Source organism: Saccopteryx leptura, chromosome 1, assembly GCF_036850995.1.
Source record: "Saccopteryx leptura isolate mSacLep1 chromosome 1, mSacLep1_pri_phased_curated, whole genome shotgun sequence".
Taxonomy (NCBI): domain Eukaryota; kingdom Metazoa; phylum Chordata; class Mammalia; order Chiroptera; family Emballonuridae; genus Saccopteryx; species Saccopteryx leptura.
In genome coordinates, this window is record NC_089503.1 from 180,133,241 (window position 1) to 180,159,098 (window position 25,858).

General features: G+C 36.4%; 1 protein-coding gene across 12 annotated transcripts in view; it reads left to right on the forward strand.

Moving 5' to 3' along the window:
* AKT3 (AKT serine/threonine kinase 3) overlaps nt 1-25,858 on the forward strand; it is a 349,859-nt gene that overhangs the window by 107,578 nt on the left and 216,423 nt on the right. For 11 of the 12 annotated variants that reach the window (XM_066382128.1, XM_066382081.1, XM_066382072.1 and 8 more), the window contains one exon: nt 22,337-22,462. The exons of the other annotated variant lie outside the window; for it this stretch is intronic. In XM_066382128.1, the coding sequence (XP_066238225.1) occupies nt 22,337-22,462 (126 nt within the window). The remainder of the gene's footprint in view (nt 1-22,336; nt 22,463-25,858) is intronic. 12 annotated transcript variants of the gene reach the window in all.

The window sequence follows — 25,858 nt, forward strand, 5'->3', positions numbered from 1 at the left end:
CTTATATATGGGGGCAATGGTTGTAAGATGTGGGAGTTTTCTCCCCCTTCACTGTTCATAGCTGTTTCAGCTGCAGGGGGACTTAACCTTTTAAACAGTGGTAAGACACTATCTGACCTGTGACTTGGGTGGTGTTGTGGAACCAATGGCTACTTCTAATCGAAGTGAGAGGTCTTCTTTCTTCCTGTGCATTATATCTAGCACAAGGGACTATTTCTCTCATCTTTTACCCTGCACTTACTCCTATGCATGTAGAAGATCATAGATGTGTTACAGAATGTCCTGGATTCATTATAATGCATTTTAACATAGAAATGTTATTAAGGTGACTTGAGTTTCCAGGATTTCCTACAAGTACGATGTTGAATGTACACTATGTTAGTTAGAACTGCACTTGAAGTCCAAAGAGCTTGGTCCATGTGCACATCTCTTAACAACTACAACTTGGTTTCAAAGGCTGTAAAATTATAACAACCTAGAATTTTAGCATTAAAAGTGAGCTAAGGAACAGTTTCCCACAACCTTCCACTCAAAAATCTTTTATAACATCTTTGATACATGGCTATCTGATGATAAGAAGTATCACACTCTCTTTCCCTGTCAGGTCCTTACAGTTTCAGAACTCTTGAACAAACCATCTCATTGCTATTCCTGTGTGCCATTTACTGGAGCAGAGAATACTGATGGGACTATTAGTACCTGACCTATCTTACAAGTTGAGGGGAGGATCGCATGAAATAATGGGAGTGAAAAAAAGGGATGTATTGTAAAAATACCAATTCTTATAATAACTATGGGGTGGTGCTTTTCCAGATAATAACTTCTGTAGGAAATAACTGCCATTTATATTAGTAAGGTTTTTCTCTATGATAAACTAAGTTTTAGATCTCTAACAAATTAAATTGTCACGTGCCACATACATATTGATGCTTTGGTCACTAAGGACTGCATGTACAAATGGTGGTGGTATAAGATTATAATGGAGCTGAAAAATCCTGTCACCTAGTGATGTCACATTAGTATACTCCTAGTACAAGGCATTACTCACGTGTTTGTGGTGATGCTGATGTAAACAAACATTGTGCTGCCTGTCGTAGGACAGTGTGGCACACACAATTATGCACAGTACATACTTGATAATAACTATGTCATTGGTTTAGGTATTTGCTATACTATACTTTTTTATCGTTAAGAGTGTACTCTCTATTTTCTGCTTATTAAAAAGTAGGCTGTGTTATGCAGGTGAGAGCCTCATCCCTCTCATGTTCACTGTTTCTTTATTGCATTATTTTCTCTTGTGCTGATTTAATCTAATGTGGTTTGGTTCATCGCGGCCCTAAATATGAAATCCATGGCTAATGTTGCCGGTAAGAGGCCACATCGAGGGACTGACCTGGGGACAAAGTGCAGTGTGATTAAGGACCATGAAGGTGGAAAGTCGGGGATGGTCACTGCTCACCAGGCAGACATGTCCGTTCCACCACAGCAATGAGCTTGGAGAACAAGAACAAAGTGATGGAAGCCGGTAAAGGACCTGCGCCGTGGAAGCAACAAGACTAACCGAAATGGGAGAAGGGCCCATATCAGAGCTGGCGGGACTTCCAGTGTCCTGATGGAAGACCAGACACAGAAGCGTGTCCCTCTCAGCACCATGAAGATCACCGCCGAAGGAAAAAGTGTGTTGGCCATGTTGAAAGAAAAGGCTGGTCCTGACAACAATGTTGCATTGACTGCTGGCTCTGGGTGGTACCAACGATTCAGGAATCCTTACTCATTACGAGATGAGAAAGTGAGCAGTGAGTCCAGGTGCTGATGCAAAGGCAGCGGAAGAATTTTCAGACTAAGGATAAGCTGATTGTGGAGGAAAATTCTTGCCAGAGCAATTAGTCAACATGGATGAAACCTCCCTATTCTGGAAACAGATGCCTCAAAAGACTTTAACTCAGAAGGAGGCTGAATCAGTGTCAGGTGTCAAGACTTTTACTGACAGGATAACATTACTGACAGTGTCATTTGGGGGCAATGTGAAGCTACAGATTGAAACCCTCTGTGATCGGCACAGTGAGAACCCAGGGACTCCAAGGATATCGAAAAGCACACGCAGCCAGTGTCCTATGGGAACAATGAGAAGTCACGGTTACCCAGCTTCTCTTCTGAGCTTCCCTCCTGGATTGCTGTGCCAGTGACATAGGGAAGTACTGTTTGGAGAACAAGATGCCTTTGAAGATGCTTATTATTGATAACACTCTCAAACATCCTCCTTTTATTGGTGATTTTCATTCCAGTGTCAAAGTGCTGCTTCTCTCTTCAAACACCACCTCTTTGATCCAACCAATAAATCAAGGAGCTCTAGCAGCTTTTGAGGCCAATTACCTGAGGGGGACCTGTGCCCTGGCTATTGCTGTGACTGAGGACGACCTTGATACATTTTTGGAAGGATCACAGCATCTGTGACTTCATAAAGAACCTTGCTCAGGCTTAAAGTGATGTCACCAAGGATTGTGTGAGTGGCACCTGGAAGAAGATACTCAGGAGGCCCAATCATGGCTTCAGAGGGTCTGCCAAGGACGAGGAGGTTGCAGAGCAACAAGGCTGTGGTTGAGATGGCAACCAGCTTTAACCTGGAGTTGGGGGAAGGGGGTGGCACTAAGGAGCATTGAGAGTGGTTCCCAAGAACTGGAACAGGAACGCATAACTGCAGAAGAGGAAAGAGAAGAGGAAACTGCAGAAGAAAAAGAACCACCATGAGAATTCACAGGGAAGGGCTTAGCAGAAGTTTTTGTCAACCTCAAGAAGCTCATTAAAAAGTTCAAAAACGTGGTGTCCAACACCAAAAGGTTTTCATTAATAGAGAGGATTGTTTGTGGTGCGTTATTTGCTCACAAGCAAATCTATAATAAAAAATAAAGAAACAAACCAAATAGAATAGACCTAGTTACATATTTCTGGAAGGAGTGACATCTCTGACAGAGGAGCCTCAGGCAGGTCCTTCGGGAGGCATTCCAGAAGGAGGTGCTGTTGTCATAGGAGATGTTATTGTCCCTGAAGACCTTCCAGTGGGATAAGATGTGGCATTGGAAAACAGTGACTCTGACGATCCGACTCTGTGTAAGGCCTAGGCAAATATATGTGTGTCTTAATTTTTAACAAAAAAGTGGAAAAAGTAAAAAAATATATGTGTGTGTGTGTCTTAATTTTAAACAAAAAAAGTAGAAAATGTAAAAAATATATATATATTATAATTTTAAAAATAGAAGCAAACTTCTAAATAAAGTATTTTCTTGTACAGTTGCAAAATGTGTTTTGAGTTCTGTTATTACAAAATCAAAAAGGCTTAAAAATTAAAAAATTTTTATACAGAACATTAGAGTCAGATGAGGTTAATTTATCATTGAAGAATGAAATTTTTAAAAATAAAGTCAGTGTAACCTAATTGTGCAATGCTTATAAAGGCGGCAGGAGGGTCCTAGGCCTGTACATTCACTCTCCTCTCAACTCACAGACCCACCTAAGGCAACTTCCTGTCCTGTGGGCTCCATTTATGGTCAGCACCCTGGATAAGTATACCATTTTTACCTTTTATATCATATTTTGCCTATACTTTTTCTATATTTAGATGTTCCCATTCATAAATACTTGCCATTGTGTTCCAATTACTGACAGTATTCAGTGCGTTAACAGGCTGTGAAGGTTTGTAGCCCAGGAGCAGTAGGCTAGCCCATCTAGCCTAGGTGTGCAGTAGGCTGTCCCATCCAGGTTTGGGTAAGTGCACTCTGTGATGTTCTCACGATGATAGAATTTCCTCAAGACTCATTTCTCAGATTGTATCCCCTTCATCATATAACATGTCTATAACCTTTAGAATCCTATCTGTTTGTCAGATGGAGTCTGCCAGAGCTTGTTTATATAATTAACCAGGGTACTTACTACATAGAAAAAGATAGATTTTTTCCCCTGATTTTTGTAGATTGATCCCTTTTTAAACAAACCAAACAGACCCTAATGTACATATTTGACTTTGTTACTACAATAGGATTCACCTGTTTTAATAGGCTGTGGAGACTCAGACATGTATAGCTGGTCAAATAGTTCTGAAACAAAACATCACTGTACAGCCAACCAACTTCTGATCTAGCATAATAAGTTTTTAATGCCCATTTTAATATTTAAAAATGTTTAGTAAACTGTAAAGCAGAATACAAAAATGAAATAATTTTCTCTTAAGGTAAATTGGTCCTGTGGCCCATTAACTAGTAAGTAAGTATAAAGCAGCAATTTTCAACCGGTGGGCCCTGGCACACGGGTGTGCCCCCAAGAATTTTGAAGACGTTATCCCTGACAGTTTAGTCAGGGACGTGGATCTCTTCTCCCTTAGATTGTCAAATAAAAAAAATGACAACAACAACACAATTGCTGTCTGGTGTGAATGAATCAAAATTATAGCTGCATTTCTTTGGCCAGATTGGCAAAAAATTAATTTTTTTTGGTGTGCCGCCAAATTTTAGTAATTTATGTGTGCCACGAGATGAAAAAGGTTGAAAATTGTTGGTATAGAGGGAAGCACTATACCAGTAGTGGGTGATAAAGTTTATCTTCTGAGGCAGAGATTTATCACAGGAAATTATTGGTGAAAGTTGTTGGATGGTACTATTTCTTCTGGATATAATTATGCCTACCTTCCTTGGTGGATCAGTCTTATAGCATAGTATTGGGATGTTATTACCATTGAGATATATCTATATCTATATATATCTATATATATATCTATAAAAGTATGTATGTATATTTAAAAGCACAGATTACTTTAAGCTTGAGTAGGGTAATCTTGAGTTCTATACTGATCTAATAATTTCTTAAAATATTTTACTTCTTCATGTTCCAAATATATTAATCAGAGCAGTAGTAGTACTTGGGAATCCATGTAAATTGCAGAAATTAGACCTCTAATTTCACTCCACTTGAAATTTGAATGATTCATATGTGTGTCTAGTCAAGTATTTTGGGGTGTTTAAAATACAAGTTATAGAAGGTAGATAAACACTTTACAATTTTATCTAAAGGGGCACACAGCTGGAGTTAAAATGAATTTTCTTATTAGAGAAAACCTAGTATCACAATTTTCTACACATTTTTTTATCAGAAAAATGTCACTTTGATACATATTGGACCCTGATAAGCAATGTCCCAATGTTATTGAAGACTTCCTTTTTCAAATAGGAGGCAGATATTCATGGAATTTTGAAGTGGACAAAGAAAAATACTAAGTCAGTTTATGTTCAGATTTTATTTTATAAATGTGACAACTTTTTGACATTATACCATCCTGCCCATGCCTTGTATGTATGGTGCTTAGCATATAGTACGTAATAACTATTTAATAATTGACAGATTTTTCTGATTTTTCTGAAAATAATTTAGAACACCTACAAGGAAATGCTGTTAGGTCTAGTGTTACTGATAGGTGTGGAGAAGACTTACATCTGCTTCAGTGAGATGTAGAATTGAACCAGACGGTTTCAATGAGAGGCCCTTCTCTTGGTGATTTGGTGTCTTTGAAATGGGTCAGTAGAAATCTTTCCAACAGCCATAGCAAATTCTTTCATAATTTTAAAAATAGATTTTGCCTTAACTTAGCAACAGTCCAATGAACCTGTATTCATTCTTTTTTAAATTGACTTAAAGAAAAAACATTTTACAAAGTGGACACATTGTTTAATTTTGTTTTGCGTTTACTAGATTGCAGTGCAAGGCCAATAAATTAAACCCAGGCAGTTCTGTTGCTAATTACACACAACTTCTCTTGAGTATCAGATATTCAAATCCATTTTATGAATATGGTAGAGAGAATAACTGTAAAACAAAGCAGTGTGCATGTAAGTGACTGTTAGCGTGCATTTCAGAAAGGATAAATGCTCACCATATGGTACAATTACTGTGTCCAAGTTTTCAAATTAGCTTCTCTCATCCTCCTTATTACTGTCTTTAAAAAGAGAGGAGAAAACCCAACATGATTTATCTACTCTGCAGCAGAACTCTTGACGCAAACAGCAGCCCAGTTCTGTCCAGTTTTTTTTTTCCCTTAGCATAATAGAGGCTGTCGGACTTTTTTATACTAATTACTGTGTGAGCCTCAGATGAACCCCCTTCAATTCACAGGGCTTTGTTAAGGGAGGAGCTGTCAATGTGTCTGCCCGTTTGCAGCTGTGCTGTGGCTTTAGCTTGCTTAACATTATGCTGCTTTTTAGACTTGACAGAAGGGATTTTTTTTTTTATTAAGGCAAAGCAGCCTTGTAGCGAAATGGTTTAAGCAGCTGCATTGTAGGGAAGCACAAAGAAGTTATTATTGTGTCTGTTTAGGGGGGGTAGCATGGAGGGGGAGATATTCGGCTGCTGTTGATGCCGATTGTTGACTTGCCATCTGCCAGATAGGGAGAAGAAAAAAATGACAGCTCCAGCAGGGTGTTCAGGAGGTTGTTTGGAGAGACGCATAAACATGTGCAGATGTCGAACTGAATAATGGCTAGAACTTGAGACGGTTTATGATGCGCTGATGTTTGTGCATATACAGAATGAATGTATGTGTGGATTTGGTTAACCAAGGGTACATACTAATTATCATTGTTTTCCTGCATGCCCCCTGTTCCCCTTATTTTGTTAATTAGTTTAGGGGCTTAATACTTCCTCTTCCTCCTCTTATTCACATCTAGTTTTAGAAAGCAACTTCTTTAAATGGTAATACACTCTTTTCTCCTATTTCTCCACATGGAACACAGCTAATCTATTTGGTTAATATTGGGTGTGAACTGCTAACTGAGAAGAGGTTTTGATTAGGAACTCAGGTGAATTGCCATGTTCCTAATGTATACATTGCCATTTCACTCCAGTCAGTATGTAAACTATCATTTGAAACTGAATTGATTTGTTTTCTAGCCTATCTCTAGAGGTGAGATAGAGAGTACCAAATATGTTTTACTAAGTAATTCCATCATACTTTGAACGTAGATGTTACTAGTTGTGAAACAGTTATATGGCAACCCAACCTTCTTGGTTAATACTCTTATTTCTCTTGGTTGTGGTTGATTCTGTAAATGATAGGGATGTACTTTTATTGTGGAGGAATGAATTGGTTGTATATTTCCTTCTGACTGGCTTTGTCATTAGGTATTAGAGATTGAATATATCTTCAAAGTTTTTAATGCTCTGATAACACATTTAGGGTGATGTGAATATGTTTATTTAATTATTCATTTTATTACATTGACCTTAAATAATTGAGCAGAAACAGGGACGTTAAGTAAAATTTCTCAAAGCTACTTATATTTTAGAACAACTCACATTTTTTGTAAAATTTCAAAACCAATCATAATATCAGTAAAAATACTGGAAAACGTAAAGGAAGTCCCAACTTTTCCCCTCTTTTCCTTTACAGTTTGAATTTATATTACAAACAATAATTGTGGCATGAAAAAAAGAGTCTTTATTTTGACTTTTGGTAAATTCATGCTTTCCTAAAGCATTTGCAGTTTTGTTGCATAATTATTTAGCAGAAACGTCTAAAGTGTGGTTAAAAGGCAACCATGCTGACAGAGCTTTGTGTCCAGAGAAATATTCTTCTTAAAGGGCTAATGAAAGATTATCTGTTGTTTCCTACTCTTCATAAAGACATACAGGTCAAGTCTATTTAAAAAAACTTTCTCTCGCAATTTTTCCTCAAATGACTCTAATCAGTTTTGCTAAAGAGTGTAGGGAAGCATCAGCCCGCTACACTGACCCTTTCCTTTGTTCCACATATTTAGTTTTTTTCTTCTATTTGTAAGGCCACGGATATGACCATACTTCTGTATTTAGAATTATGTACAAATATTTATAGTTTCATAGTCAGTCCTGATATACCTGCTAAGTTTGGGAGCAAGCCACATGTTCCTTTCCAGTTAGAGGCATTGTTAAACAGAGTGTGGTTTGACAGGTGTCAGGACTTCAGTGAGTGGTGAACAAAAGCAAGCTGGTCTAAAAGCAGACTAGCAGTCTGGGCCTTGTTCATCATATCATAGCTCTCCTCACTTCTCCAGAGTTATTTGCAAAATCTTAGTATACCAGCATGCATACATACTAAGGTGATTATAATATTGAAAGACGGAGTCTTTGAAGTTACATGGACCAGATTTAATATCACCTCACTTAGATGAGTGACTTTATGAAAGTCCCTTAACCTCTTTAAGTGTTCGTGTCTTTATCTGTTGAAGGAGGAAACAATCACAGCTATTCACGGATCTCATGAAGACTAAATGAAATAATAATATATTTAGAGTGTCTGGAACACATGCAATAGTGGCTGTTAGTAACCTTTTATTTTTATTTGGGGTGATATATATGTCTAGAGGTCTGTAACTGTTGTCATACGGAGTGTTTATGTAATGCTCTGTTGAAAAGTGAGAATACAAAGTTCTAGAGGTCATTTAGGAGATATAGGTTGTTTTTATAGAATCTTATGTTTATTTAGTGATTTATGCTGTTTTATAAATATGAAGAGAAATCAACTCTTTAAAGAAAACTGTTGAATGTAACTATTTTGGGAGGGTATGGTGTGAGTGTTATTCAGTAATGATTTTATATTGTATCCTATAAAATCACATTTCTACTTAATAACCCCAGCATGAGACTGCACAAAATTGTACTTACTCCTTTAATTCAATATTAATCTCATTATTTTAGAGTAACATTTTCTCTGTTATGGCCAGTACCTCAGATGCATTTGGATTATAATTATTTATAAAGTAAGATTTTGGAACCCATTACAGTTAATAGGTAACAATTATAGTGAATAAACAACACTGAAAATAATGTTTTATCTCCTGGTGGAGGTTTAAAGCATTGTTTGATTGTTACAACTCTTTATTTAGCAGATGAAACTGATCAAGTGCATGTAGGGATGAAAAGATGGAGGTGGTTCTTTAAGATTTTTCTTCCTGTCATGCAAGCTTTCTTTACTAAATATAATAATTTTTCATAAAGAGTCCAGGGACACTGCCCTTGGAGGAGGTGCTTTATCCAATTTCTATGTGGTTGTAGGACTGGAGTTCTGTTGTGGTTTTGAAGAATGGGTTCCACAAAAAAATAAACCTTAATTTGAATGCTATAAAATGCAGTATTAATTTTATATAAGGCTATTGCAATGTTTAATAGCACATGGTAATGGATGCCGACATTTATATAAAGATAGTTAACAATTATAGTCTAGTTTAAAAATAATAATAATAATGGTATATTTACCAAAAACAACTCACGTAATTGAAGAAGTAGAAATATCTCATAGCCTATGAATAGTTGTATCACAGATTAGGCTGAAACTATTTAACAATGAGACATTTCCCATACAAATTTGAATTGTGCCTCAGCAAAATCCTGCATGAATAGTAATTTTTTAAAATATTGGCCAGTAAGTGGAAAACAGAATATTTCACTGTCTTGACATATTCTTTAAGGCATCTTGCTAAGTGTTTTGGCTTAAATTTTTTAATGTGTTGTAGTTTCAAGAAAATCTGATTAAAGATGTTGGTAAACTTGGTAGCACTTTTTCGAACAGAAGATGATTAAGATACAAAGGCAGAAAGGCAGAAACCATGAAGTTGGAGTATTTTTTGGCGAGGCAAGTCACTTATTTGTTTGAGACAGCAATACAGCTTCAACGTTCATAATTTTATACTTTTAAGTGAAAGCACATAGAATAGCAGCTGTTGTTTCCTGGCATCTTTCTGGAGAGAGATTTACACTTAAGTTTATATATTTGTTATAGAAAGGAATTTTATGAAATGACCTTTTTTTCGTTCTTTGCCTTTGTGTTATGTGTAGCTGACTCTGATAAGATAGCTCTTTGTACTTTATTTTTAAAAAATAAAATAGGAGTTAGAATTAAAATAAAATTATTTTTGTTGAACTTACAATTCTCCATGGTATAAATTTAAAAAGAATCAAATGGTTTAATTCCAGTGGTGCATATTTTATTTATTTATTTATTTTTAGAGAGAGAGAGAGAGGAAGGGAGAGAGTGATACATCAGTTTGTTGTTGGATTTATTTATGCATTCATTGGTTGATTCTTGTACGTGCCCTGACCGGGGATCAAACCCACAACCTTGATGTATTGGGATGATACTCTAACCAACTGAGCTACCCAGCCCGTGCTGGCGGTACATATTTTAAAAACATAGTTTATTCACACTTATGCCAGGAATGTAACAGTGTTTGAATGGAGACTTGTACCTTAAGTTATAAGAAGCAAGAACTTTTCTTAAAAGTAAATACACATTCTAAATAAAAGCATGTTTCTACTAAATGAAAACCACGTTTTAGGAGGTCTTACTGTGTAGAAGTAAATTTTGTTATTTACCTGCTTGTAATAATTTTGATCTCCCTTCAATAAATCGCTCACTGTAAGACAGCTCTTTGTAATTTGGTCTGGGTTTATTTGGGTGGAAAAGTGGCGTGGTGTAGAGTTTAGACTTGTATAATCACTAATTAACTTATACTTAAGACTCTGACATGAGATTAGCACTTTTTCTATTCTTAAAAGTCTGTCAAGCTATTGGATTATATAGGGTTAGTCATTCAGTGTTTTTGTACATAGACAATATTCGACAAGTGAGTGAATGTCAAACATTTTCCTACTTTTGTGGAAGAGGAATAAAACACTCATCATCACACCTTCCATTTGATTCTGGGAAGTAAATTGATAGATAACCTTTATGCTATGTGAAGATTTTTCCAGTTTCAAAATCAGTATGAAAAGTAAGTGAGGGTTTTGATGCTACATCACTAATTTGTCATTTATATTATTTTTATTAATGAATGAGTGATTTTTAACAAATGAACCTATTGGCTATTGGCTGGGTGAAAGAGAAACCTGTAGTTTGAGGCTGAATGTTTAATCTCTTCAAATTACTTAATCTTGGCCTGACCTGTGGTGGCGCAGTGGATGAAGCCTCGACCTGGAATGCTGAGGTTGCTGGTTCAAAACCCTGGGCTTGCCCAGTCAAGGCACATATGGGAGTTGAAGCTTCCTGCTCCTCCCCCACTTCGCGCGCGTGCGCTCTCTCTCTCTCTCCTCTAAAATGAATAAATAAATAAAAATAAAAACAAACAAACAAGTTTTACTGAAAGATTTGTATGTTCTGATCTGCAATTTTTAAATTATTCTACAGAGACCATCATAACAGGAACTTAATAGAATATTTACACAGTGTAGAATCACTTATATGATTTTTAAATTTTTCATTGTGTTTTGAATGACATCCATAATATCGACGCTTCAAGTCATTTTCCTTCATGATGCCTTGGTTTTAAGAAAATTTTTCTTTTCAAACTTATTAGAAACAGTTGAAAACAAGCATTATTACCTTGTAGGAGGTGAGGATAATGATAAGGGAAGAAATACTTATGCATGTGAGCAAATATACCCCTTCCAGGTTAAAAAAATATTTTTTTATTAGAAAAGTAGCTGAAGATAGTTTTCTGAAATGTCTATCTGTTAGGTAATACTGCCCTCAGAGGGCCAAGGTAAGTAAATTCATTTTTAACATTGCAAAACAGCCTTTTCTGCTATTTATCTGATCTGTAAGTTTGTTTGGGAGGGAGAGATGGACTTCTTTAAGTAACTGACTAGTATTTGATATGTAGTTCCATTTCTTTGATCTGTTCTCTTAAAAATGTTAAATCTATCTGTACATCAATTTGATGACAACATTTAAGCACATTTAGTTTTTTCCTAAGAAAATGGTTAGAGGTGACTGACCACAAATTGCCATATTAGATCAGTTTACAAAAAGGATAAGAAAATTACCTGGGAAAGTGAAGATGATTTTACTTGGGTGTGTTTTGATAACAGATATTCTGGTATTCAAAATTATTTGAACCATACTTTTGAATATACAGTATATAGTAGCATTCACTGAAATGAAAGTATTATATTCCCTTCAGTTTTATGAACTAAACATCATCACATATTTAAATACAATATAAGTCAAGAATAATTTACTTCATTGGATATGTAATTTCTAAATATAAATATACCAGAAGTTGTAATATACCATCATTTATAAGCAGTTATAAAAGCCTAACACTTATGTGTGATTTAACATCTCTGAATTCAGAGCATTTGAGATTAAATGATAATTAACTTGTGCAATAGACAGTGACAAGTAGGAAAGGCCTGATGTCAGAATACTGAGCAATGCACTTTTGCTTTTGTTTTTTTGTATATAGTAACTTTTTTATGAGATACTTTGAAAGGAACCTTGAGACATTTAGTAGTCAAATCCAATGGAGTGCTGAGTATTTAACCCTCGATTGACTTGATGTTGAATTAAGAAAGACTTGATTTCTGTGACAGCATTATCAATCTTTAACAGAAAATTTTAATTCGGTGCACATGAATGATATGTAATTCATCATCAGTAATAATGGAGGATGAAAATAGGATCTTGGCAAAGTAAATAACAGAACTTGGAATTTTATCCACAAAAAAACAGCACTGACTTTACTTGACTAATATGGAGCTGTGATTATCTGGACCAGCAAAATTAATGAATTATATTTTGTTTCAAACACTCAATTTACTTTTGTGTAGTTTAATATGTTGTATGCATTAGGCACTCGATAAACCCTTTCTGACTAGCCATATTTTAAGGTGTTTATTCACTTAACCAATGGTTGTATAAGGCTTTCTATGAAACAGATGTTGTAATTTATTTCTTTTTCACTACTTCTGTCCCCATTTTCTAGAAGAGGAAGCCAAGACACAGAGAGATGATGTGACATGCCCAAAGGCACTCAGCAAGTGCGGGCAGGGTTGGCCTTTGGCCTCTAGGCCCCAGAGCTGTGTCCTGATCACTGTAATAGATGGGCTGCTTCTTTTTGGAAGCTTGAGCAGTGTGGCAGTGCAGGATTTTGTTGATTTCAGTAGCTCTCTTTCAAATCTCAACTTTGTCCTTGTTGCCAATGTCCCAGCACCTCTGTAGGACAAGGAGCCTGTAGTAGTAGCAGTCTCTCCACGTGCTGTGGGGAGGCCTCCCGGGGACAGCCTGAGCGCAGTGCTTTGCTCATACATACATGTCTTTGCCTTGTGCTCACTTCTCCTTTCCACCATGCACACACCGGGCTGTGTCTACGTGAGCCTGTCGCCTGGGAAACACGCAGGAGAGGTGGCCAGGGATGCACCTGCAGAGTGACAGAGTTTGTGGTTTGATGCAGTGCCATTCTGGGTTCCAGGCTGCTGAAAGTTTATCTAGGAGACACTCCATTGGTAAGAGTCTAAGATGAAACCCTATTCCATCTTGTTGACTTTTATTCTATAAGGCAATGATTTTAATAGATGGGCGGGAGGGTTAAATCACCTGAGGGTTTTTCCAAATGGCATAGGCCTCCTCCTGATGAGCCAGGCCAAAGCCTGTCTGCCACATCCCATCGCTGACCTAGGGAGACACTGGTATTGTACATCCTGTCCACCAGGTGACAGACTGCCGTAGGTGCTGAGACACGTGGTGAGCGGGTTTGTGTTAGTGACTAGCTGCTGCTGCTTCCATATCTAATGTTAATTAAGGCTCTTTGCTACAATGTTATATATAATACTGGATACTAATTCTATTGATTTATATATGTAGAGAATACACATGGTGAAATGGAAAATATTTTCAGTGTGGAAGTTGTAAATTTTCCAATGAAATTATCTTTTTAAATTGACTTTTTAAATTATCTTTTTAAATTGTAAGTTCTTTACAATAGTCAAAAATCTGTGGCTCTAGCTACTTTGTTCAAATAATGTAGGAACGGCTGTGTGTTTAATGCAAAGTGTAGAGTCGGAGACTTTGCTCTAATGCAGAAAGCAGATTAAAAAGAAAGCTTTGCTTTCACAGTCTACAAGGGCGTCAATGTAAGCAAAATAATAATTTAGCTCACATTTAACCCAGCAGGAAGCTGAGTACAGATTGAGTAATTCTCTACAACATATCTACTGCTATGTAAACTAATCTCACGCTTTATTCTTCATTAAATTGCCAAGATACAATTTTTCTTTTGGCTAGTTTGTATGGATGTGTTGTTCTCTCTCTCTCTCTCTCTCTCTCTCTCTCTCTTTCCCTTCCTCCACTTGGATTTCTCTCACAATAAAACTTAATACTGTAACTCTATTAGTGTTTTATATTTAAAAAAGTAGTGTTTCCCATTTTTGGTCTAAAAGGCAGTATTTCCTAAAAACAAAGGAAACCAGAAGTTGATCGACTAATTTACAGAATACCATGGCCAAATCCCAGAATGCTTAAAGATAGACATGGCAACTGTGCCATTCTCTGGGTAACAACAGAAAATTACAGAGTAGACCAAGTCCTTCCAGACCAGCCCTTCTGAGATCTTAAAGCAGCTGGCACTGGAACACAGGTACTGTTCTCATCATTGCCTCAACTTCAAAGCAAAACGTGGACCCCAGCCTTCCTTAGGAAGTAGATATGAAAACGATTCTTAATATAAAAATGACAAGTTCATGCATTATGCAGTGGAAAAAAAATTTCTTGACTATAATATACTTTTCAAAATAATCATGAAGGAGCATATGTGATAACGCATAGGAATGTGGGTACATCTGGAGAGCTTTTAAGGCATCTTGGAAGCACAACGCGAAATCACCAAAATTGTAAACTCCTTCCATCTGGCCAGTTGCGGTGGCAGCACTGGCCAGCGCAGAGGAGACAAATTGCTCAGTGACCTTACGTGATAGCTAGACAAGCTGGGTGAAATCATCAAGACTTGACTGTTTTGCAGCATGAGCATGAGCTCTTTAATCAATCCTATATAGAAAATCACGAGAGAAAAAGGGCAAGCATGGGCAGTACTTTGCAACTTGAAAGGCTGAGGTGTGTTATATGTTACGTAGATGAAAGTAGCTCTATAAACTATCCTGCCATGCGTCTGATTGTATTGTCAAGAGGCTTCAAAGAAGAGGCTGGGCAGTGCCTCATCTTGGAATCAACACAGCAGCAAGCCAGTTCTTTCATGAAATATTGAAGGATCATATGCTGATGCCCCTCCCAGTGCCTTCGCCCACAGCCGTGCGTCAGACAACAAATACCACTGCTCACCCTTTTCTCAAGGCACAGAAAATGCCATTTGGAAATGCCAAGGCATAGGAGATACTGCCATTTCTCAGTATGACTTCCCAGATCACTAAGAATGACTAAAAAACTGGGAGAAATGTTCATTTTGAATTTTCATTACTCCAGCCATCCACTTTTCTCCAGTTCTCGATTCTCACACTACCCACTCTACTTCACGCTCCAGGGCCCCATGAGGGCAGGTCCTATGCCAGTGTCATTCATCCTCGTATCCTTAGCGCTCATACATATTTTGACACTAAGTATTTTTGAATGGGTGAATCTGTTAGAAGCCTATGCTTCTGGATTCTAAAATACAGATGTTTACAGAACCTTATTTTTAGATCTGTGACTTTCACTGAGCAGTCCTTTAAAATGAGCAAGCCAGGCAAGGAGCCTGAAACACTTTGGTAGGTGGTGTAGCCATCCGCCATTTTTCAGAGTCAGCACACCGCCGAGGCTGGTTGATGGCAGTTGGTCAAAGAGATTACAGTAGGTGGTGCTGTAGGACTTAGCACATTTCGTTTACCCAAGGACAGGGAGTAGACATACTAGAAAGGACTTCATGAAAGGGAAATGATAACCCCCAAATTTAAGTTTGCAGGAGCTGGAAAATCCAATCACTGCATACTTAGTAAGCACCAACAATATGCAAAAGTATTTTCCTTTTTTAAAAAAGGTATATATTTCAAATTGTCCCTGTGCAATTGAAAAATTATTAATGTTATGCTGTTTTATTGCAGTATAGATAATATAAAAAAATTCTTTAGCATTATTTTCAAGACATACATAAAAGAGGATGATGGTAATTTCAGCAAGAAATATATTTCTTTTTCTCCCTGAGAGACATTAATAGGGATTTTACTTAGAACTAATGGGAAGTGCTCAAAGGAGGGGTACATTGGAATGGGAAGAGACTTTGCATGGGGCCATGGGCACACGATGCAGTGTGCAGATGTTCTTGTTGAGTTGTACACTTGAAACCTGTATGGTTTTGTGAAGCATTTTCTCCCCAACGAATCCAATAAAAGAAGAACTAATTGGAAAATATGGTATTGTGATCTATATAAAACTTTAACAAGCAATTTCAAAGATTGCAAATGTTGTATTATATTTTTCATGTATTCAGTAACTATATTTGGCTTTAAGATATTTAAGATGTAGCACTCTATTATGAATTATATATTCAGTATTTATTTGCTTATGGTGCTAGTACTTATGAAAACCCACTAGTGGATAACTATTCTGCTGTATTTTTTTAGTAGTTCTTCTGTGTAAATTTAGTTGGTATCCATCAACAAGCAACTAAATTTTTACTATATTGTGAACCATGAAGTTGAATAGATTTTGTATTGAAATTAATGTTAAACTTTTTTTTTGTCTTAGGTAAAAATTCACCCATGAAGACATTTACTTAAGACTATTGGTTTCTTTTTTTAAAATTTATTTTTATTTATTCATTTTTTAGAGAGAGAGGAAAGGGGGGAGAGGGAGAGAAAGAGACAGGAACATCGATCTGTTCCTGCATGTGCCCTAACTGGGGATCGAACCGGCAACTTCAGCACTTCAGAAGGATGCTCTAACAGAACTGTCCTACCAGGGCAAGACTAATGGTTTCTTAAAGTCATATGAATTAATTTTTACTGAAAGCTGCCATTTTTTGGTTTAGAGTCCTTCTTGGGAAATTTAAAATATTTAAATTTTCACAGTACTGCATACTCTGTGTATACTATTTATTAAAAACAGTTCAGAGAGACCTAGGCTTTTGTTCTTTTCTTTGGAATAGTAGTTACTCCTCTGATACCCTACCTGTATCTTAAAAACAGAAGTAAAAGTAATAAATTAGTACTATGTTTTGATATTGGGTAGCTTTTTTATTTTTTTGGATTCGTGACACTAGGTAATGAGACTTTTTTTTTCTGATGGAGTAAGTTTATTACTGATTGTTGCCTGTTGTCCATTTATGTAAGTCCTGAGTAATGTGAAGTTCGAGATGGATTATAAATGGTATTACCGTAAGTGATAATGGCTCCTTTTAATACTAACATAATCTAACACTTGCTATGTGCCAGGTAGTATGTTAAGCGCTTTTTATATTATGTTCTTATACATACCAGACAGGTAGGTACTATTAAGATTCTCCTTTTACAGATGAGGAAGCTGAGGAGGAAAGAGGTTAAGTTCCTACAGCTAATAAACACAAGAAGAGTCAGGATTCGAAGTCACGGTCTATGGCTCTGGAATTCATGCTCTAAAGCATTGCTTTGCTTTACCTAGAGGATTTTATGATGTGGGGAGTAGGAAGAGAACCAAGGCCTCCTTTGAGAAGAGTGTTGACCCTGTACTGACCACAGCAATTTGTTAGAACTTATGTTAAACAGCATAGCATTTTAGATCAAGTTTCTCTTGTTTTTTTTTTTTTATTTTAATTTATTTTATTTATTCATTTTTAGAGAGGAGAGAGAGAGGGAGAGAGAGACAGAGAGAAAGGGGGAGGAGCTGGAAGCATCAACTCCCATATGTGCCTTGACCAGGCGAGCCCAGGGTTTCGAACTGGTGACCTCAGCATTCCAGGTCAACGCTTTATCCACTGCACCACCACAGGTCAGGCAAGTTTCTCTTGTTTTAAAAATGTGGCCACCAGCCTTATCACAGTGATTTCCGTTTTTGCTCAAATGCCAGTGGCTCCCTCTCTCTGTAAGTAATGAAGGGCTTATTTTTATTAATAGATGCATTAAGTATGGATATCATCTATTCATTTTTTTCCCTCAGAGATGATAAGCACTAAAAATACATTTTGAAAACTTGGATTGTGATTAAACATGGAATAAAATATATAAAAACCCAATATTCTTAGCTAAGTTTATAATTGTTTCATCTTTATGATAAATCAAAACAATAATGCCTTTTCCAGACATACATGTGGGGGTGCTTTCACCCTCTTCCTTAGGGAGAGATTAGATTTTGGAGCCTATGTTATAGCAAGTATGAATGGCCATTGGTAATTTACAATGCTGTATTGTCTGTGTCAGTTACAAAAATAAGAATTTAGTTTGCATTATAACCATTGGTCATTAGCATCTTTCATTTTCCTTATATTTTATCCTGGGAAAGTAGCATATTTTTAAAAGTGATACTTAAATGTTTTGTCTGATTGAATTCTAAATGATCATGGTTTTATGGGATTTGAGGAAAAGAGGGCTATGCTGTCTAGATGTCTTTTCAATTGGATTGTGTCTGTTACTGTTTTCATAGATCAGTTACTGTACCTAATTGTGTGTTTAGTGGGGCCTATGGCCATTGAGGCCATACCTCCAGTAGGTGGATGGGTATTTTGCATTCTTCTTAGCCTGTATGGACTCCCTGCACATCTAACATTCTACTTCTCGTGAAGCTACAGTTAGGACCAGATTCTGGAACACAACCTAGCCTTAGAACGGAACCAAATCTTCATCAACGTAATTCATTCATGAACACACAAGCTGAATTTTTCCTAAGGATCTTTTTTCCATTTGTATGTCTGAACAAATGTAGACATTCCCTGGTTATTCTAGATCTAAGATCTTTTAAACATTTTAATCAGCCCATTTTTAGTCCATAGACATTTGTTGCTATAGCTCCTGCTTTGGCACTTCCTGATGACTTCAACATTTAAAAAGTCCAAATGTGGTAACTGTATTTTTAATATTTGGAGGAATCTCTCTACTATTTTCCATAGTGGCTGTACCAGTATTCATTCCCACCAGCAGTGAATGAGAGTTCCTTTTTCTCCGCAGCTTCTCCAGCACTTATTACTTGTCACGTTCTAACAGGTGTGAGTTGTGTCTCATTGTAGTTTTGATTTGCATTTCCCTAATAGCTAATGTATCATAGAATTGTACACTTAAAACCTATATAGTTTTATTAACCAATGTCACCCCTGTGAATTTAATTTTAAAAGTCCAAATGTGATTGATTCTCAGTAAAGTGTTATTGAAATAAGGTCTATAGTATGTGAGGATTAATTTAGATGGAAGATTATTAAATAGAAATGTAATTTGAAATTAGGTGAACAGTAGGAAGTGAGCAGTGTTACTGTTGTTGGCTAATACTCAGTTGAATGCATATCATCTCTAATAAAGATGATCTAATTGAGTATTCTATCAAAATATTTAAGGTGGAAAGTGAGTGTGAATTTAAACTCATACCATCTCCCATCTCAGGTTGTTATTAAAAATTAAGCCTGGGACCCAAAATATTTTTACTTAACTGGGGAAGTTAAGAATGCTTTCAAAGGCCAACATTTTTACTCAAAAGCAAAAACACTGAGATTTTTCTTTTCCGGGTATTTTTCTTGGAATAATGTACAGTATTATATGTCGGGGATGGATAACAGATTTATTTTAAAGAACGTTTTAACAACTGGAATCCTTCTACAGATCACATAAAATATATTAAATTTCTGAAGATTTGTTTAATTAAGATAAAAGTTTTATGTAGTGATTGTGTGTCTTCCATTTGAGCATGTAAATACATAACGGCTGACAGGAAATTATTTGTAAAAATGAAAACTTGATTTTCATTTTTTCAAAATTTCACACTTCTTGAATAAGGATATTCAGTACTTTTATAAAATGAAAAGAAATGGTGTTATCCCATTTTTTTCTACTTTTAAATTTTTTAAATGAATTGGTTTTAATTTTATCTTTGATAAAATTATTAAACTATTTTTATCTAGCTCAATAGATTTATAGTATCTTATACCAATATAAACATTACTATTCTACAATAGCATTTAAAATCTAAATAGTTTATCTCTAATTAGAGAATATCTAATGATTTTAAATTTTATATAGGAATACATAAAACTAATAAGTATAATCAAGAAAGGAATTATTTTATTTTAAAAAATAGAGACTGTGAGGTTAACATTCTGGTTTTATAAGTGTGGCATGTGTTTCTTAATATCAGGGCCATATTTTTTCAGTAAAACAAAGTGGGAGAGGCATCATGTTTTCCCTCTAAGTTTCTTTTCTGTGCTCATACACTTGGAGGGGTGATGTTTATATATATAGTCTCCATGTATTTGTTCCTTTGGTAAATTATTGAGCATCTATCCAGTGGTAGGCACTAGGCTGGGCACATGGACCATATCACTGTAGGAAAGAACTGATATTTACTGCCAATTGTGAGAATCGAGTTTTCAAGGAGAACATATCTGCTAACATGAGCCTTGACAGCTTCCCAGTGCTTACTTTTCTGATGAGATTTGCAGTGTTAATATGATTATATAATGAAATGTGTCAATATTTGGAAGATCACTGGACCATTGTTTTCTAAAAAACCAATGTGTGATGTTACAAAATTATGCATAGTGTAAAAGATTTATTCAATGTGTCTATAGACCAATGAATTTTCACAGACCAGTACAGAAAGTTCATCAATAGGGTTTCTAATTCCACATTGCCATTAATCTTTTAGAGAACTATCACTTGTCAAATGCTGGTGTAGTATCAAAGAAAGACATCCATAATTATCTGAATACTCTTTCCTTTTTTGGCTACATATCTGTTTGAGCCAGATTTCCCCCCTATGGTTCAGTGAAAATAACATCCTGCAACCGACTGAATGCGGAAGCAGATGTGCGAATCTGGCTAACTTCTATTAAGCTAAACATTAAAGACATTTGCAAAAATGTAAAGCAGTTCTACTCTTCTCACTAATGTTTTTGTTTTAAGAAATACAATTTTCTTTGAAAAATCTTTGCTACATGTAATGAGTTTATGGTCATTTAAAAAAGAAGTAGTAAAAGGATTTGTTTTCAGTTTCTAATACAGTAAACATGTAATCTACGTAAAAATTCTGGGTGGTTCTCAGTAGTATTTGTGGGTGTAAAGAGGTCTGGGTAAGAAGTTTGAGAATTGCTGATTCAGAGGGATGGTTCTACATCTGAAATATATGTTGGGGTGAGGTTAGGTAGGAGCTTGCATTTTGTGCTAAGAGACTTTTACTCATCAGTAATGAGTAAGGAGTCAGAATTTGTGAGCAGGAAAGTGATATATGACTAATCTGGGGGTAACAGTTGCATTGGGATAGAAGCGGGGCAGTGAGCAGAATGGAGAGCAGTCACAGCACATTAGCAGAAGGGCCAATGGAAAGTGTTAGGTTCAGTTGAGGTTGGGCTAAATAAGAGAGATTTGTGAAGGGTGTATTGACCTAGCTACAGATAGGCTATTATAAGGGAACAGTCAGATGTTAGGTTTGAGCTTAGATAACTGGGTTCAAGAGAAGCTGATTTGTAGGGAAAGTTGAACTATTTCCAAATTTTTATTAAGTATTTGAGATTGAATACCTAGTAGAGAACTGAAAGTTGAGACCAGATAACCTCCTGGCTCTTGCAGTGCCATAGAGCACCTCTGTTTAAAATTACCAAGAGTTCTTTATGAGGTAAGAAAATGGTGATCTGGTTGCTAAAATTTTGTATTTTGGTAGGTAGGTGATAGCTTATATGAAAGGCGGATAAATTTACTGACTTATAAGCTTGAACTGTACCATGTGCTCTTATAGGTATTGTATCTGTGTGTGTGTGTGACTGTGTATATGATTTTAAAGCTCTACTAGCCCATGCTCTTCCATTTCCCTGACTCATTTACAACACTGTATAGAAAGTTACTTGCCTGTATAGAACAGTCAAATGCTGTTTAAACAAGTTATGATCAAGATGTAACAATGAAATAGACTCTCCTCTTGCATTTTGAAAAAGCGGCACAATTAGCCAATGGTACATGGAAGAGAAACATCTATTTCATATACCTCTTATGATAAGTATTTTTCATAGAAACCCCTCATTACTCTCTGGGTAATTTACTAAGGCTTTTTAAAAACGGCTGGAAACATGCTCTTAACAACCATCTGATAAAAAATGAAAAACTGAACAAAATGTGTATTCAGATGAATGATTCTCCAAAGAAATAATGGTGCAAATGAATTATCAAAGTGTGAAATCATTAAAAACAAAACATGTTTGGGTTTTGATTGAATCTTAATTGCGGGCTTATGTATTTCCTTTTGTAAGCTAAGTTAAAAGAAAATTGCCTAACTAAATTTTTGGAGGCCAGTGTTGTAGGACATATATTTATTATACCATAATTTATTTTCACATAAAAGCTGCTGTTCATTTTTTTCCCCCTTAGCATTAACATGCATGCTTTCCTCATGTAGGGGAATATATAAAAAACTGGAGGCCAAGATATTTCCTTTTGAAGACAGATGGCTCATTCATAGGATATAAAGAGAAGCCTCAAGACGTGGATTTACCTTATCCCCTTAACAACTTTTCAGTGGCAAGTAAGTTCATTATCATTGTTGCTTCACCTTGTGTTTATTTATTTGCGTGACCTTATGTGTCAGATGACTTAGTATATATGAGGAGCCTATGAAAAAGTTTAGGTTTCTATTTAATAGCAGAAATTTTCAGCTTTGGCAGAATTTCAGTTCCTTAGCATAGATGATCAATAATGTGTGGCCTTATAAAATGAATTGCTTAATATTGTTTCAAGTTAGCCCTTGAATGTGATTACTATGGTTCTCCAAATGTGAACCTCACGTTTTCCTGTACGAAATGTAAACAAAGCCCTTTGACCTTGTTGCTGGAGGGACCATGGTTTGAAGATGTTGCGATACTTAGTGCATTTCTAACCAGTTTCCATTCATAATGTTAGCTCTTCCGATTGATCGTTTGATGAGAAATAAGTGCTTTTCATTAGAAATTATTTTTAGGAGAGATTTTATTTGTCGTTAAATTTTTCTTCCTTACAAATACCTAACAAAAATATTTTTTTAATGAAACCTTATTTAGAAACTGTAAATTGCCTGACCTGTGGTGGTGCAGTGGGTAAAGTGTCGACCTGGAACCCTGAGGTCGCCTGTTCGAAACCCCGGGCTTACCTGGTCAAGGCACATATGGGAGTTGATGCTTCCTGCTCCTCCTCTGTTCTCTCTATCTCTTTCCTCTCTCTCTCTCCTCTCTCTCTAATAATAAAAATGAATAAATAAAATTTAAAAAAAGAAAAGCTCTAAAAAAAAAAAAAAAAAAAAGAAACTGTAAATTTACTTGAACATAGCACAAAGTATAAACTGAAAGACAATGTTAATGATGTTACTGACAAGTTATTGTGTTATGACTAGACACTTCTGGCTCATAATTTGCAACAGGATATTTCTGCGTTAATTCCGAAGTGCAGCATTTTAAAGTTGTGTTAAGTTAAAATAAGCCTGCCTAATGGCTTAAGTCTATACCATTGTTATAAAATCTTTAACTAGACATCATTCTTAATTTTGGTTGTATGTTGTCCATTGTCACATTCAGAAAAGATAGGAGGGAAGATTGAAACAGAAAAATAATAATAATAAATACAGTAAAATAGTAACAAGAAAATCCAAGATAGCAGAAGTCCTTGAAGGTTATAAAAGTCATTTTACCATTACAGAGAATCCTAGTCTTTTTCATGGATTCTCTTCTCTTCTCTTCTCTTCTCTTCTCTTCTCTTCTCTTCTCTTCTCTTCTCTTCTCTTCTCTTCTCTTCTTTCTTTCTTTCTTTCTTTCTTTCTTTCTTTCTTTCTTTCTTTCTTTCTTTCTTTCTTTCTTTCTTATTTTTGTGACAGACAGACAAGAAGGGAGAGAGATGAAAAGCATCATTCTTTGTTGCAGCACCTTAGTTGTTGTTCATTGATTGCTTTCTCATATGTGCCTTGACCAGGGGGCTACAAAGACCGAGTGACCTCTTGCTCAAACCAGATGAGCCTGCACTCAAACCGGCGACCTCAGGGTCTCGAATCTGGGTCCTCCGCATCCCAGTCCGACGCACTGCACCACCGCCTGATCAGGCTGGATACTATCTTTTAATTTTTGAAAGAATAAGATAAATCAGTAAACCAAAGGATTTATAAAATCATTTGAATGATAAAGATACTAACTTGAGGCCCTGGCCGGTTGGCTCAGCGGTAGAGCGTCGGCCTGGCGTGTGGGGGACCCGGGTTCGATTCCCGGCCAGGGCACATGGGGGAAGCGCCCATTTGCTTCTCTACCCCCACCCCCTCCTTCCTCTCTGTCTCTCTTCCCCTCCCGCAGCCAGGGCTCCATTGGAGCAGAGATGGCCCGGGCGCTGGGGATGGCTCCTTGGCCTCTGCCCCAGGCGCTGGAGTGGCTCTGGTCGTGGCAGACAGAGCGTCCCGCCCCTGGTGGGCGTGCGGGGTGGATCCTGGTCGGGCGCATGCCGGAGTCTGTCTGACTGTCTCTCCCCATTTCCAGCTTCAGAAAAGTACAAAAAAAAAAAAAAATGATACTAACTTGAAAAAAATAACTTCTCTGTATAAGTGGATTCTTAGGGAGGTTTTTTATTAAAAAAAGAAAGGGGGAGAACACTTATGGATTTTAGTTAAGGAAATTCTTTTTCTCCACCTAAATGCTTGTTAGATATTTATAGCTTTCAGTAGAAAATTATTTTTAAAACCCTGTCATCAATTAAAACAATATCTTGTATTTTGTATTGATTTGACATATTTTCATTCTAAAGATATGCACAGGCATTTGAGTTAAAGAGATAGGAACCGGCTCTTCCACACCAGTGGCAGAGATTACTGCGTATTGCCTACAGCCAGCCTAGTTTCTTAGCTTCTCTGTTTCATTAGTGAATGCTATTGATTTATAAAAGTATAGAACTCCTGTATCTGCTGATCAAAATGCAGCATTTTTTGACCTTATGAAATTTCACACCCCAACAAGTTTTAAAGACATACTGTATGTCACAATCTGCCAACATCTGCTCCAACAGTTCCACTGGCAGAGGCTGCATACATGCTCTGCTCTTGGGGAGAGAGCCTGTTCAGTGACTGACAGTCAGCTCACCCACGAAATAAATATTAGTCGACATCTGTACTCTTTCCTTGGATAATCGAGTAGTTGTAGGTAGTTGACTCAAACTAACTAGTGAAGTTGTAGACCAGCTCCTTGGTTTTTGGAGGTGTAGTAACATGGATCTTACCCTAGAGATACTATTTTAGCCTTTTTATAGGTAGAGATACCAGTTTATTTTCTTTTTTTTTTCTTTTTTTTTCCAGTTTATTTTAAATAGATTATTTTTAAAGCTCAATTTATTACAGTCTTATATTTTACTAATAACAATGGCCTGAGGGAATAGGGTAGCAACATGGGCACTGGTTGAAGTTCAGATTTCTGCTTTGCCATAAGCCGTGAGGATGACCTTGGGCAGGTCATTCTCTGATACTCTGGTCTTTTGTTTCTTTGTCAGAATTGTGAAAACACTTGGTTCAATAAATCTGTAAGGCCCTTTTTTGTCTCTAATCTTCTGGGATTCTGTGAGAGTAAATTGAGCAGGCCCTTGAAGAGTGAAAAGGAGTTAAACAATTTAAAATGGGAGAGAAGAATATTCCAGGTAGAGGGTGACAGAATGTATTTATTTATGAGATATGAAAAGAAAGAACAGTTGGAACAAGAGAGGATTACTTCACCAATAGTTTCTTACTGCCCACTACCTGTTAACATGAAAAAAGAGACTAGTTTACAAGGTGTTTCTAAGGTATACTGGGAAATGTGATCTACACATAGATTCCATTGATAGCTGCAGTGTAGGAGTAGCCTGTTTGTTTTAATAATTAAAAATGTTACTTCAGTTGAATCTGTATGGGTTTGAATGGAGTTTTATGAAAATAGGCTTTCTATGA